The sequence below is a fragment of the Atractosteus spatula genome, chromosome 13 (genome assembly GCF_055471065.1).
Source record: "Atractosteus spatula isolate fAtrSpa1 chromosome 13, fAtrSpa1.hap1, whole genome shotgun sequence".
Taxonomy (NCBI): Eukaryota; Metazoa; Chordata; class Actinopteri; order Semionotiformes; family Lepisosteidae; genus Atractosteus; species Atractosteus spatula.
Window position 1 is genome coordinate 7360533 of NC_142718.1, and position 15443 is coordinate 7375975.

General features: G+C 39.4%; 2 protein-coding genes across 3 annotated transcripts in view; one reads left to right on the plus strand and one right to left on the minus strand.

Moving 5' to 3' along the window:
* Nucleotides 1-895: 895 nt before the first annotated feature.
* Nucleotides 896-6922, plus strand: LOC148821728 (alpha-aspartyl dipeptidase). The gene is made up of 8 exons (XM_088929843.1): nt 896-1100; nt 1366-1454; nt 2847-2921; nt 3830-3909; nt 4266-4439; nt 4666-4725; nt 5914-5996; nt 6716-6922. Exons 1-8 carry the CDS (start codon nt 1006-1008, stop codon nt 6783-6785), a joined length of 726 nt encoding a protein of 241 aa, XP_088785969.1. The 5' UTR covers nt 896-1005; the 3' UTR covers nt 6786-6922.
* A 2032-nt stretch (nt 6923-8954) lies between these two features.
* nbeal1 (neurobeachin-like 1) overlaps nt 8955-15443 on the minus strand; it is a 126699-nt gene continuing 120210 nt past the window's right edge. For both annotated transcript variants that reach the window (XM_088930182.1, XM_088930181.1), the window contains 3 exons: nt 15083-15231; nt 14303-14438; nt 8955-13369 (listed from right to left, as the gene is read on the minus strand). In XM_088930182.1, coding sequence (XP_088786308.1) covers nt 13268-13369; nt 14303-14438; nt 15083-15231 — 387 coding nt within the window. In that variant the 3' untranslated portion in view covers nt 8955-13267. The remainder of the gene's footprint in view (nt 13370-14302; nt 14439-15082; nt 15232-15443) is intronic.

Sequence of the window (15443 nt, forward strand, 5' to 3'; positions counted from 1 at the left end):
CATAGGTCAAATAACGTTGCACATTTTATCATTACCATTATGAAAATGTATCGAAATAAATCTGCAGAGTAGTGTTTGCAGTTTCCCATTCTTAAGACATTATTTCCTTTTCTTCTTCGTAGATTGCAATAGTTCGTAAAATGCTTTATGATTTTGGTGGGTTGGAAAATGGAAGGGCTGTAGTGGCCGCCAACGCACGGTCTCAAAGATATTTGGAGAAATATTTTCATTTGTGTAGTTTCACCTTTATTCACCGATTACCGATGCATTCTCACGTGACTTTTATCGGGACGGCTTGTGTTTTTGGAGTAGTGTATTACTGTTTGAATTGTGTTTCTTAAACCCGTCATTACTTAATGTTAAGAAATCTATCTTTAAGGAAGTTTTTTTTATTATTTTGTTAAAACTTCCTAGACTTTCTCAATCTAACATCCCGTTAGTCCAGCCTCCTGGATATTAGGGCATCGGAGAATATACACGTATAAATTAGTTTTCTCATCTGTGTCATTGTGTTGTCATTCCTTGAGGACATATCGGTTTCGTGTTTGTGAGGGAGGTCTTCGAAATAGCAGTTTCTTTCCTTATACTTTATTGACTTTCAGCTTATGTTTACAGTTAAGGCAACAAGAATTTTATACATAATACAATAAAGAACTATTTTTATTGACCTCGAACAAAATCGATAAAGCTGGTGTTATGTTGAATCCCGCACCCCCACAATTGGGAATCTTGTATCCCCCCAGCAATCACTGAGGTTTAAAACCTTATCAAAGATGGTTTAATGCCGCAACTATTATCTACAAAACGTAGCCCAATCAGCTTGCCGGAAGGGCGGTCTTTGGGCAGCTATTTTACACTTTGGCCCCACTTAATTGTTTTTTTTCCGTCTGGAATACCTCTTCACGCTACTTCTTCACGGTTGTGAAACTGCCTTTTAACAGCTCCATATTGAAACCTTCTTGCGCTTGTCGACGATTGAAAACTGCACAGTTTCTAACGAAAGCAATGAACAGAAGACTTCTCTTGGTTTCTAATTCGACTCTGCATGGTGGGGGATATCTGGATCACTGCCAGCAGCAGATAAAAGATTTCTTCGGAGAGTAAGGTTTTAAAATCTGCTCGTTGCTCTTGAGTTGAGCCATGACCACTCACTATATCGACACGGATTACGCATGTCACACGCTAGTCACGCAGTTAAACTTGAGATCAGTTCTGCATAAACAAGCCCCTGCAATTTTTTCACAGATGGACTTTGTTAGTTAAATGTGTTACAGGTAGTACGTTATTTGCAGAGCGCAAAAAAGAAGATGAATTCAATATTTAAAGTTTTGTTTGAGTGTTTACATACTGTTTTCTTCCGTGCAGGGATGTCAAAAGAATTTTATTCATTCCGTATGCCTTACATGACAGAGATGCGTATGCCAAAACAGCGAAACTAAAATTTAAGAGTCTGGGTAAGGTGCTTTTAAATGTTTAAAACCATTTTTCTCTCTCTATGGCTGGGACTGTTTACATACTAAAGGAATTACCCTTTCCAAAAACAAAAGTAACCCAATATTCTGGGTTAATTATTAACTATTTATTACTACGTGGAAACGTTTTTAAAACTGAGAAAAGGAAGCATTTCTTTTCTCGTGTCGCCAAAGCCGTTCAAAATAAATGAGGAAGGTCCTCCCTTAGTGTGTAACTTAGTGTTAAAGGGAGATTTATTGAATTGCATCGATCCATACTATGTTATAAAGGAGACGTAGTAAAACTGCTCTTTTGAATGTTATGCTTTTCTCAAATAGTATGTATGTTCTTGCCATTCCTGCTTTAAGAAGTAACAGTAGTACAGGAGCACTGTATGAAGTGGAAACAGCCTGTTCTCAAAAAGCCATTTACTCCTACTAAAGGGGTTTAGCAGTCTGGAGCCTGTCCTGGAAAAACAGTTCATCAGACTGTACAGTATTTAATAACTCCATCATCTGTATAATTTACAGTTTTGATTGTACAAAACTATAATTTATACACAGTATCTAGGTATTATATATTGTGTTCTACAATCAATCTTGCTTCAAAAATTATTACACTGAATAAATAAGTGAATTAACATTGTTAGAGAAGGCAGACGTCTCACAGGCCAGTATCTCATATTCATTTCCTGGGTGGCACGGTGGTGCAGTGGATAGCTTTGTTCCTTCTCAGTGCTGAGTCCTTGGGTTCAACTCTGGACCTGGGGTGCTGTCTGTGTGGAGTTTGTATGTTCCCCTAGTGTTTGCATACGCTTCCTCCCACAGTCCAAAGACTGCAGATTGGTTAATAGGTTTCTGAGAAAATAGGTCTTGAATTGAGTGTCCCTGGTTTGTTACCATTGCTTGCCGACATAGACAAACCCTGAATTGGATGAGGTGGTTGGAGGATGGATATGTTCCTTATAAATCATTTCATTTTAGAAGTAAAATCATAAAGTGGGATGGAAAATTTGACATTTTACATGTTAGTAACTGTTTCTTCCTCCTGTCAGATATCGGTTTGAACCTTTACCCTGTTCTGTTTCAACTTGGAGAGCAGATACTACTTCACAGATTTGAGCTGTCAACGCAGCTTGTGGGAGAGACGCAAGTTCTAGAGCTGACCTTTTGAAATACAGGTTGCGCCATTCAGTCCAAAGACCACTCATCTGAGTCTGCGGCGTTTCTCCAAGTCTAAATGGAGCTTAAAAAGGAAAGGGATTCTTAATTCAACCATTACAAAAAACTTGCACTTGGCATAATGTCCCCCCGACGTTCCTTCTTTCAGAAATCAATTTCAAAATGGGATTAAAAAAATCACTCAGCTTACGTATCTGTTCTGTATGTATTAAGGTTATGAGGTGGACAGTATTCATGAGGCTGCCAGCCCAGTGGATGCAGTAAGAAAAGCACAAGGGATTTTCATTGGTAAGTTTGTGTGTCTCTTGCATGAATAACGATGCCCCCTGAACAAAATATGAATTGCAAGCAAGGGGAGGCTATTTGGTCAGTCTTGCTCACATTATAGTCTAGCAGTTCCGTGAAGGATCTCTGAGAACATTTTCAACTGCATGGTTAAATACAGTATTGTTCCATAGATCCATGATATTGTTCTGTAGTTTACATGCACTTAGTTTTCTCTTTCAGCGACTAGTTTCAGTTGGACTAATGGTGGTAGGTACTCTTCCTCTTTTTTTGAACACTTTTGAACCCTGTGTGTTCCCCACTTTTAAATAAAATTAATCTTTGAGCCTTTTTGCATATGACGTTTTTGCTGTCTGCTTTTTCTGGTTGCTTTTCTTTGAACTCTTTTCGGCGTAGCAAGATTCTTTGTGTTAATGTGTGGTGGCTACATTTTAACACAATTTTTATAAATTAGGCTTTCCTGGTATTTTGTTTAATTTTAACATTACTCCTCTAGATTTAAGTTCTGTGTATTTTTTTTGTAAATCCCATCATCAAGTTTTGACATTGCTCTCTTATAGCGATCCTAGTGATTCTCTATAAATTGTCACTGATTTTTTTTTTCCCATTTTCAATATTGTTTTGTGCAATATTGTACAATACATGAATCAGGCCTTCATCTACATACTGTATATTACAATGGCACAATCGGGCTTTCAGTTTAAAAAGTAATGAGAAGCAATAGGTTTCCATTAGTGTATGTAGGGCACAACGATATTTACATTTACATTTTTTATTTATATCTCCTTGGTTGGAGGATAGGATAGCTCCGTGTGTAAACATTTTTATTAATAAAACACATTTTACACGCATACAGAACATCTGCATTGTTTTCTGAATTAGTAATTGTACATTCACCTCTTGACCTGCAGGTGGTGGAAACACCTTTCGCCTTTTGAAAACACTGTATGACCAAAATCTGGTTTTGGAAATAAGGAAGAGAGTCCTTGAGGTAACTTGGTAACTTGCAGCTGCTTTTTATACACTTGTCACTGAGAACAAACAGCAGGTTTGCAGTGTTCACCTTGTATAAACTTCTGCTGAATTAAAATGCTCTAATAGGATAACCTCAATTAAGGCACAACGAATGGTACAATTTGCCTGAATAATTACAAAGTATCAAAAACTGAAGAAAACAGTGGTGACTACTGATTTCTATATGTCCCTGTCTGTGTGTCTCATGGAGAGCAAACTGGGGTATGCGAAAAGACAAATTCCTAATACAAGAAATTGTATATGGCCAATAAAGTCATCTTATTCTTATTCTATTGTCAAACATCTTCTGACAGAGATGTTTTCATTTATTAGGATGGGGTCCCCTATATGGGATCAAGTGCTGGGACGAATGTAGCCACCATCAGCATCAACACCACCAATGACATGCCCATTGTCTACCCTCCCTCTCTAAAGAGTATTGGCTTGGTGCCATTTAACATCAACCCTCACTATCTGGATCCTGATGTGAACAGCAAGCACATGGGGGTGAGTCTAGACCTGACTAATACAGCGTACGGCAACTCCACTGAAACTGGTGCTCAGTGTCGATCCTAAGTGTCACAGGAGAGATTTACAGTAAAGCTGTGTCATGTTCCATATGGTGTGTTGTAAAAGATGTTTTTCTGATGCTGTCCTATTATTGTTTTATTAGTTTGTTTCCTCATAGTCTGCCCCTGCGCTGTGAGTGAACGACAGTCTCTTTTATCTTCAGGAGACCCGTGAGCAGCGCATTTTACAGTTCCACGAGGAACCCGACACCCCCTGTGTTCTGGTATGTGACAGGGGCTGACTGACTGTCAGTGCTCCTCCCACACCATTGCAACTTGTTGAAAATAAGAATAAGACATTATAATAATCATTGGTAAGGTAGAATATGGGGGGGACACCAACTTAGGTCTTGCAGTATAGTCCGTGGATTGCTTAATATGTTTTTTCTCCATAATAATAATAATTGCTTACACTTATATAGCGCTTTTCTGGACACTCCACTCAAAGCACTTTACAGGTAATGGGGACTCCCCTCCACCACCACCAATGTGCAGCCCCCACCTGGATGATGCGACGGCAGCCATAGTGCGCCAGAACGCTCACCACACACCAGCTATCAGTGGGGAGGAGAGCAGAGTAATAAAGCCAATTCATAGATGGGGATTATTAGGAGGCCATGGGAAATTTGGCCAGGACGCCGGGGTTACACCCCTACTCTTTTCGAGAAACATCCTGGGATTTTTAATGACCACAGAGAGTCAGGACCTCAGTTTTATGTCTCATCCGAAGGACACAACCCGTTTACAGTATAGTGTCCCCTTCACTATACTGGGGCATTAGGACCCATATGGACCACAGGGTGAGCGCCCCCTGCTGGCCCCACTAACACCTCTTCCAGCAGCAACCTTAGTTTTTCCCATGGGGTCTCTCATCCAGGTACTGACCAGGCTCGCACCTGCTGAGCTTCAGTGGGCTGCTAGTGGCGAGTTGCAGGGTGAGATGGCTGCTGGCTGAAATGTGTGAAAAGGTTCATTAGCTTGACTAGATGAGGCAAAGGACACTTAATCGCCGCCTCTGTCCCAGGATAAGCAAAATATAAACCTTGCTGTTTTCAGCTGTGCTTTCTATGCAGCATTGTTAGATAACTATAAAAATGTAGCGTTGTTCCGTACCACATCTACAGAAGTGTCTTTGGTTGTAACGGTAATGTGTAGTTTAAAAATATGTAACTAGACTTTGGTGTTTATGTTGTCACTAGGATTGTGACTAGGACTGATTCAATTTTATAAATACCAGTGAAATACTACACTGTGTGCAAGATTTGCGGCCATTTTAAAAATAACGGTTATGTACGTTCAGCTGCATTATGTTAAAGATGGAAAATTAGCACGCCCCTACTTATATTTATGAGTGGCCAATCTCTGTGTTGAGTACTAATAGAGCAAACTGGTGGTTATTTGCTCATTCACAGGGCTTAAGGGAAGGATCAATGTTGGTTGTGGAAGGCAGTAAAGCAACTCTGTTGGGCACTACAAATGCACGTCTGTTTGTAAGGTAAGCAACATCTCACAGGAACAGGTGGACATTTTGTAGTTTGTTCACTGTCTTTCCAGCTACTGTATTAGTTGTATAAACGACACTACATTGCATACTCTTTTTTCAGCTGTGATTCTGGCATGCTTATATTAATACTGGTAGTTACTAAAGGTGGGACTGAAGTCCTGCAACAATGTAGATTTGAGGTCAAGGCTACCTAGCCTGAAATAAAAGAAGATATGGGTGGTGCAGTGGTTAGCATTGCTGCTTCACAGCACTGGGGCCCTGGGTTCAATTCTAGACCTGGAGTACTATCTGTGTGGAGCTTGTATGTTCTCCCTCTGTTTGCATGGATTTCCTCCGCATGTTCCGGCTTCCTCCCCCAGTCAGGTAACTTAAATGGTAGGTTAAGTGGCTTCTGGAAAAACTGCCCCTGTGTTGTGAGTGTCTGTGTTTGTGTCCATCTGCCCTGCGATGGACTGGCGTCCTGTCCAGGGTGTACCCTGCCCTGTGCCCCTTGCTAGCCAGGATAGGCTCCAGCTCCCCCACGACCCTGAATTAGAAGAAGCAATTAGAAAATGGATGGGTGGTTTCATGTTTTACTTTGTTTAAGGAAGAAGGTGGCAATTTCTTTTCTGTAACAGCTCTTGAAAGCACAGCTCTTTTCACCCTGACTGCATTCTCATTCTGAATTCCATTCGCTCGGCATCCATAGTGACTGTTTTCTCTCCGTCAAGGGGAAAGCCAGCAACGGAGCATGAACCTGGAGCAGATTTCAGCTTTCTTCTGACCGACAGCAGCCCATAAAGAAGTGCAAGGAAATTGGCAAACGCATTTGCTACATTACTGCCTTGTCTCTCTCTCACCTGAAGGCGGCTCCACAGCTGAAACGTTGTGTTTTCTCTCTTCTTTTTTTTTAACACGGAATAAACCGATTACTTGTACTTCTGTAATAATTTGTTTTTGATCTGTTTAGATAGTAACTTTTCTATTTATGTCCCGCAGTGATACCTGGACATCTCTAATACAAGTGACATTTTGGTTTTGCCATTTATTCAGTTGAATTTGTTTTGGATCTGCGTCTGTACACCCCTACTCACAGTTCATTTGCTCTAGTCACTGTCTTCCAAGGCTAGTGGGCTGAACAGCATGTTCTACCGTCCCTCACGAAATAGACTTACAAAGATAAAAATATGTCAGTGAAGGTTCGAATCTACACAAAAAAGACAGACATAAATACAAATATATTTAAAACACAAAAATAAGAAACCTAAAATAGTTTTAAGAATTATATACTGTAGTGTCCATTTTAATGATAAAGTAAACATAAATATAAATGACTGTTAAAATCTGTATAAATGAACCGTATATCGAACCAGATTGGGTTGACTGTCGGTGACTTTTTTAATCCGGTCCTCTTAGTTATCGCTGTTCTAAACTAAAAACTGTGAAAAACTAAGGTTGCTGCTGGAAGAGGTGTTAGTGGAGCCAGCAGGGGGCGCTCACCCAGTGGTCTGTGTGGGTCCTAATGCCCCAGTATAGTGACGGGGACACTATACTCTAAAAAGGTGCCATCCTTTGGAGGAGATTTAAAACCGAGGTCCTGACTTGCTGTGGTCAATAAAAATCACAGGGCCTTTCTCAAACTTCCCTTTGGCCCTTACCAATCATGGCCTCCTAATAATCCCCGTCTCTGAACTGGCTTCATCATTCTGCTCTCCTCCCCACTGATAGCTGGTGTTTGGTGAGCGTTCATCCAGGGTGGGGCTGCACATTGGTGGTGGTGGAGGGGATTCCCAATTACCTGCAACGCGCTATATAAGTGAAAGCAATTATTATTATTAATTGTAGAGTTCAGAATGGTGTGAATAGAGTGTTAGAAATAGCCATTAGTAATTATTCTTATGATTGGTTTCACTTAAAAAGTTAGCTTGAATCACTGAAGCTTCTCGCTGAATTCCAGGCCTAACCAATCAACCACTGAATGAACTGATGTAAATCATAATGCATTTATCTGGAATTACAAATCCCACAACCCTATATTGGATAAATCAGTTTAAAAAACGGATGGACGAATCATTCATTTGCTTCTAAACGGACTCATTTTCTCACACTTTTCGTGAAGAATACAATTTGCTGGACCACAGCTAAGACAGAGCATTTCAAGGGTGCGTAATGAAGGTAGGTCCCTTTTCAGCCCATCAAGGACCATGGGGAACAGGGGGCAAGGGCCACCATTTTTCTCGACCATCCGACACTGGAGGTGGAGGGGATGTGGGCAGCATCACGCTCCAGCCGGCCTATCGCCCCCAGAAGGATTATCCCCCAGTACTCATTTGGAAAGCAGGCTGAGTAGACCTGGGAGCCGACTGGAAGGAATTAGAGCAAGCTACTGTAAATTGCTTGCCCCTACCTGGGATTGAACCCAGGACCTTCCAGTCAAGAGGTAGACACCCTTGCCATCTGAGCTACCACGGCTCCAGGCTGAGTAAGGGTGGGTCACACTGTGAGTTCTGATGGGCTCGATAGCTCCGTGACAGCTCCTGGTAAAAGGCAAACTGAGTCCAATGCTGCTTTTGTTCTGCGAGTGTCTGTAGGGATTTTGAAATATTAACACTTCAAAGTGCCCTGTTTTGCAGGTCCTCCACAACAAAGTAGGTTCTAACTTTGGAGCAAATGGTGGAATGGATGAATGCAAGTCTGTGGTAGTGTGAATCTCCAGAATGAATCCTGGGAGGCAGTAAAATGGGGAATTGATAAGCGATTGAAAACTCAATCAAACGATTGATCTACACACTGTAATACCAATGAATCATCACTGCAGAGCGGGGTTAGACACGTGTAAGACATAATAAACCCACTTTTGGAATATACCAAGCTATACCAAGCTCAACATATAAACTGACTTATAAATAATAAGGTATCATGTTTATTAAAGACCACCAAAACACTGAAAACAAATGTAAAAATCGAAAGTGTATAGGAAAGCCTTGTGTATTCATTTATTTGTCCCATTTCACTCAACTGGCTTAATATCCATTATACACTTTTTATGTATACAAAGCAAATGTAATTTTTTATATACAGGTCCAGAGAACATTAAAAACAATTACAATCTTTAGTACCTGTAAAGTGCAAAAAAAGTGAAATAAAAACCACAATGTACATATATAACAATTGACTGATATACACACATTGATTTAATGAAAGTTACAGAGTAAGCAGTTAAGACTAATCACATTTTATTTATAAAATATATTTCTTGGAGTGTGCCCATGAAAACTGCAGTATCCAAACGGCTGGAATGGTATTTTTCACAAAATTAAGTTAAAGACTAATTTGCTTAATAAGAATATGTGCAACCATCTTATTTTGTGTATGGTCAACCAAGTTCATTGTGTTGTCGCCTAACAACCAGATAATTTAACACGAAAAGGCACTACCATTATAATGGCTGTATTTTAAACACACTTCTATGTTCTTGGACAAATATACAAAAAAGTGAGCTACTGGTAGGTAATGAAATTAACAAAACAAAATGGAAAGTGTCAGTTGTGTAAAACATTTGATTAAAGGATCTCAAATCCTTTCCATAACCAACACGTAATACAAATTGAGTCCAATATTCTACATTAGTGTGGACATTAACTTTAACCTCATACTGTATTCATAATGCATTTTCAGAGAAAACTAGGGATTTAATTAAGAGAGATTTGCCCTAATTTATCACAATCAACCGTTTATGTCAAGCGTGCTTTAGGACTTAGCTTTCCGAGTGCCAAAAGTACAGGAAATGTTTTGTAACTCTGATAAGAATAATAAAATATTTTGTTCATGAAAGGTTTGTATGAGACTTAATTATTGCAACATTGCAGTTAACAGCAAAAGAATAAGCAGGAGGTGCATGAATTAAGGCATGAATTTGAAAGACATGTTTGACTACAACATACACTGCAGGAGTACCCAAAATGTATTTTTGTAAGGCCTAGGTCCTGCAGGGTTTAAAAGTACATTTAAGTAATTCTGTTCCAAAGTTTCACAATGTCTAAGAGAGGGCTAAAGTAGTGGCAAATGAGTAATTAATGCAGCCATCCAGGACAGAATTTTGAAACACCTGCTAGATAGATTTTGGGAAGTTTAACACATGAAAGCCAAGCTGAATATACTGAAGAGTGATCATTTCTGCTTGAAATATTATAGTCATTTGTTTATGAAAAAAAGTTAACATCTTATGAGAAAGTTCCAAATTTGTATTTGTGAACAATTTTGCCATAATTCCTGCTTAGATCAAGATTTTGGCATTTTGCATTTGTCTGTATCGGAATTGGTGACCTAATAACATATGAAAAGTTAGAAATGAGAAGGCCTTTCTCACAGAAGCTGTGAATACTAGTAAGGTATTCGTGGACAATCTTAAAAGCAGCTTTCCCATGAAGGTATTTTTGACCCAAGTCTTCAATTCAGCTGACTATCTTGGACTCAAGTACCATCTGATGGAAGACAACCATAAGAAAACATGCTGCATCCTTTTACTTTAGGTAAAGTCAAATAGAGGAACCGTTCATGGCAGATGTATGCACAAGCACATTTTCCAAGCACCATAAAAAGAACATTGCACAGAAAGCAGAAAACAAGACTTTTTACACTGACTGATACACACAAATTGTAAAATTCTTTCAAGTTAAGGTTGTCAGCTTTTTGGCATATGAAGTAAAAATTTACGGATTACTCACAAATTTAGTTAGGGTCCAGAAAAATAGTATGTTTTTCAGAGACGGTACAAAATACAGTCCTAGTTGTACTCTTTTCCTATTCATGAAACAAATACATAATAAGGTGGTTTGAACTTGAAATACACTGAATAATTTAAAAAAGTAACAAAATTATCTTACAGATAGGCAGATACTTGACAGAAGACAAATTCCTTCTAGCTATTTAGAGAGGTGAATTATTAATCATCAAGGTATATCATTACAAAATACATTACATAATGCATTTATAGCACAAAATACAAAATAAACTCATATTAAGAGCAATTCAATAGATTTTAAGGAGAAGTATCTCTTCCATTGTTCATTTTTTATTTACATGCATTAATTCATCTACGGTTAAAAAACAAAGTTGCAGAATGTTTGGTTACGTACCATAAATAGATCATATTGCTGATAAACCGTTGTCTTAAAGCCCTTTTATCAAAATCCTTCCATCCACAAATGTAATGTGTAAAACATAGTTCCTATTCTGATATACATGAACTTAACAGTTGTCTGCTTTACAAAAATATAAATAGGATAGCTAAAAACAGTCTTGATGTGAAACAAGGAATAGCCTTTCATTCAAGTAAAGAATACGTTATAAATAACATGGTGGGTACATGATTTATCTAACCTTAAACACTAGTCATCCCCAAAACAAGGTTCAGCAGTGATTTCTTCATTTTCTTGTTTATGTAGTGTTAAAAGATTAGGTTAGGAGCACAATTTGTCTACCCTGCTGCGGGTATCAGATGAATCCCCCACAATCCCCTGTGGTAATGCAATCCCAGAACCAATCAAACAACCTCTTCACCCAAACAAAACGACAAGCTGGACAAACAGACGACACAGCTCCTGCATCTCTTAATACAAGAATAAAACAAAATGAAATGAAAATAGAATAAACAATAATAAAAAAAAAACTTGGGCAGAAACACGATACAAGTTCAAAACTTGCTGAATGGCTTAAACATTCCTATTTTGAAACAAAGCAATTTTGTCCAGTGTGGTACAAAACCCATAGAATAGTTCAAGACCCAATCTAGAGTAGATTAAAAAAAATACAAGGCAGGAACAAACATGGTGACAGTTTTTTCTTAAATTATTTACCACATAAAATGTTCCTCTCCCAGATATGGAAGTAAAAAAGGACAAGCCTTGATTCCTGGGATATCTTAAGATTTTGCAGTTTTTAAAAAAAGAATGTGCATATAAAGGGTTTTGGGTTACTAAAACCAGAACTCTGCATAGATTAATTTTGACAGTACAAGAACTGCAAGAAATTAATAGCCTATGACAGTTCTTACAGGAGATCATACTTCCGGATATATGTGAAGATTACCACAGCTTTACAAATACCACTACTTTCTGCATAGTTTTGCCATTCTTGATATCTGTTTAAAAAGACGAAGAGGTAACTTTCAGCACTGCAGTATCCTGCATTGTAGGTACACATTACAACAATACTTAAAAAGCATCAACAAGGGAAGCACCTCATTATATTTAACAAATAAAGGTGTTTCTAATATTCCATAATTCTTCATAATACTCCATAATCTGTTATAATCTATATTATAATTGCACTGCCAGTTTATTTTGCTTAAATTTTATTTGACTCTTCCTGAGCTTTATCACATTAAATAAACCTGCACTCACTCTTGATCACATCTTATGAGTATTAACTAGCCCATTCTTTGAAGGATGGATGTGTGAGGCACCGGCCCAAAACAGCAGAAGACAAGACAAGAATCCATTCGGAGAACAGCCAGCTCCCAATTTTTTATCCCATAGCCCCCGTTCAAACGTTAAAAAGAATGGCTTCACATACTGTACAAGACCGGATTAGATGCTAATTGGACTGTATTCATAAAATAAATTGAGGAATCTAAAATTATTTTTTTTTACCCCTGACATGGCTGCTTCATTTCTGACATCCCGGATTGATGGGCAGAAGCTTCTCTCTCCTGCTGCTAGGTTAGGTGAAAGGTGTCTGAGCAAACACGTTAACCAGTTAACCAGTTCTACTGGAACTGAGCTCCCCAACTGGCTGGAGGGCAGTCCTTGACTCCAGATGTCGAAAAAGGTGCTCATTACTAAGACAATTAAGGCCACTCTGAAGAATTAATGTGAAAAACGTGACACAAGGAGATCAAAAAGGACAGGCTCAACTCAGTGACAATTACTCTGCTAGTCAACCTGCTCATAGACAGTGGGGTTCAGTCACACAAAGAAAAGCCAAACCTTGTTTTTTTTTCTTTTTCCTTTGAAGGGTAGTTAGTCACATTTATCTGAAAATTAAAATGAATGTAGGGGGAAAATAAAATTGAAAAAGCATAGTCTGTTTGTGGGCCCCTAACACTCAAGCATATAAACGCACACACAAATACTTAATCATTTTAGACTTAAATTATGTCAGAAGAGAACAACATGGTGTTGATTGGGTAAACATACTGATTAAAGTAGCAGAGGCCAAGTAGGCTGTAGGAATCAATGTAAGATCAGAGTGGTGATTCGATTCGGTGCTCCCATCATGCATCATTTCTGATCTTGGGTGTTATATTCAGTCTCTCCTGATGAGATCTGCGTGAGGCGCTTGCTGGAGCCCCAGAGCTTCCGGGTGATCTGCCCAGAACGCATCTGTTTGAAGCGTTGGACCAAAGTGGGAAAGCAAAGCAGAAAAGACAAAAGAAATGATTAATGGACAATTGGCCGGATCAGTTCAGTCCAGACGGTAGACAAAGAACACAGCAGTCTATATGTGGATAAATGGAGTCTAAAATACAAAACGCAACTGCCAAAATATGGTGCTGTATGATTTTAAAAAGGAACGTCCTTAGTTACTGAGAAGTAAATAGGTGCCGATGTGTCCACTGAATTTGTTTCTGAAACTGCATTGAGCTCACTAAATTAGTGTTTCATTTGTGTACGCTGCCAAGTGTTTTCGGGCTGCCAAGAGGAGGCTAATAAAAGGCAAAATGAACTATAGGTTCAGTTATAATTCAGTGCTAGAGTTGGACTAAGAGTTGGAAGTGATATGGGCCTATATAACCATAGCACCCAAAATGGTGTCCCATTGAGGGTGTACCCTGCCTTGCTCCTGTTGCTTGCTGGGATAGGCTCAGGCTCCCCTGTGACCCTGAACTGGATGAAGTGGTTAGAAAATGGACGGATGGAACACTGTCTGGTTTTACTGTACTGTAAACCTATACTTTGGACAGACCTTTATAGCTTAATAAAGGCTTCCATTAAAAAGATCATCTTCATCAACTACCCAGATCAGAAAGCCCTAACTTAAGACCTTTTACTATTGCATTCTGACATAACAAGCTCTCAGGCCAGGCATCCTTCTCAAACTATATTTAACAGTATTAGAAAACACTATGTCTTCAAAGGTGTCTCTATGTTGAAAGGAGTGGGGTTTCCTGTTGTTCAGTCCTACTTCCACCCTGAGGTGAAGACAAACTTCTCCCTGAGCTTGAGGAGCTGAGCAGGAGACTTGAGGTGCAGCTGAGCCAGGAACGGGCTGTTCTCCACAGTTTGGTAGAAGTAGTTCCTGACGGTGGACTTTACCTCCGCTGGCTTGCCGACGCCGACGATGATCAGTTTGCCATCCTCTAGGCCCACCAGGGCGTGGCTGTTCTCCTTGGAGACGGAGATGCAGTGGACTGGCACCCGCATGGCCATAGGTGCAGTACAGAGACACAGGCTGCGGAATAAGGGACAGAATTCTGTTCTGACAAAACCGTAACTCTTCTACGTTTGTGTTGCCCTGTGCTTTCATTCCAGACCTGTAAACTGTGTGATGCTCTGTTGCTTTTCTGGTTTGCCGCCTAAATTCGGATTAGAATTACACCTTTCAGAGTTAAATGAGAATGTCTCGCATGATTATGTATACAAGGGTAATCCTTCGGAGCTGATCAGCTTAACCTACATTCGTGTTAAACATCTTGGATAAGCCTTTTCTCTTAAACAGATAATTAGCAAGACAAGTAAGGAGAAAGTATTCATTCCCCTTTGCTAGAACAAATTAGTTCAGGTGAACAAAATTACTTCATAATACTGTAAATACTTAAGTTATATTAGTTAGAAAATGCCAAAACAACTAGGAAATGGGCTCTGATGGGCTAAATGACTTTCCACAAGTGTAAACAGAACCACACTCCTTTAAAAACAAACATTTATGGTATTATATTGTAGAGTTTTGTCACTTTGAATTTTGTTGAAACACCACTATACTAAATAGCACAGTACTAAGGCTCACAAGATATGCAACAAATGTTCATATGAGATTCTGGTCTGTGGAAACTGTGGCTACAGACAGTACAGACCCTAGGCCAGCCGATAGCATACCTGTAGAGATCTCGGATGGAGAGATATCCCTGAGCGCTGCCCAGCACAATGTATTCCCCAGAGACGCACATGTCTGTGACCTGCTCCTTCAGAGTCTCGGAGCACAAGTGTTTCCCATTCACAGAATAAAGATGTAGTGCATTCTTATCCTAAGAGGAAAAAAAATAATGATACTTATTCCTTACACTTATATAGTGCTTTACTGGACACTCCACTCAAAGTGCTTTACATGTAATGGGGACTCCCCTCCTCCACCACCAATGTGCAGCCCCCACCTGGATGATACGACAGCAGCCATAGTGCGCCAGAACGCTCATTACACACCAGCTATCAGTGGGGAGGAGAACAGAGTGATGAAGCA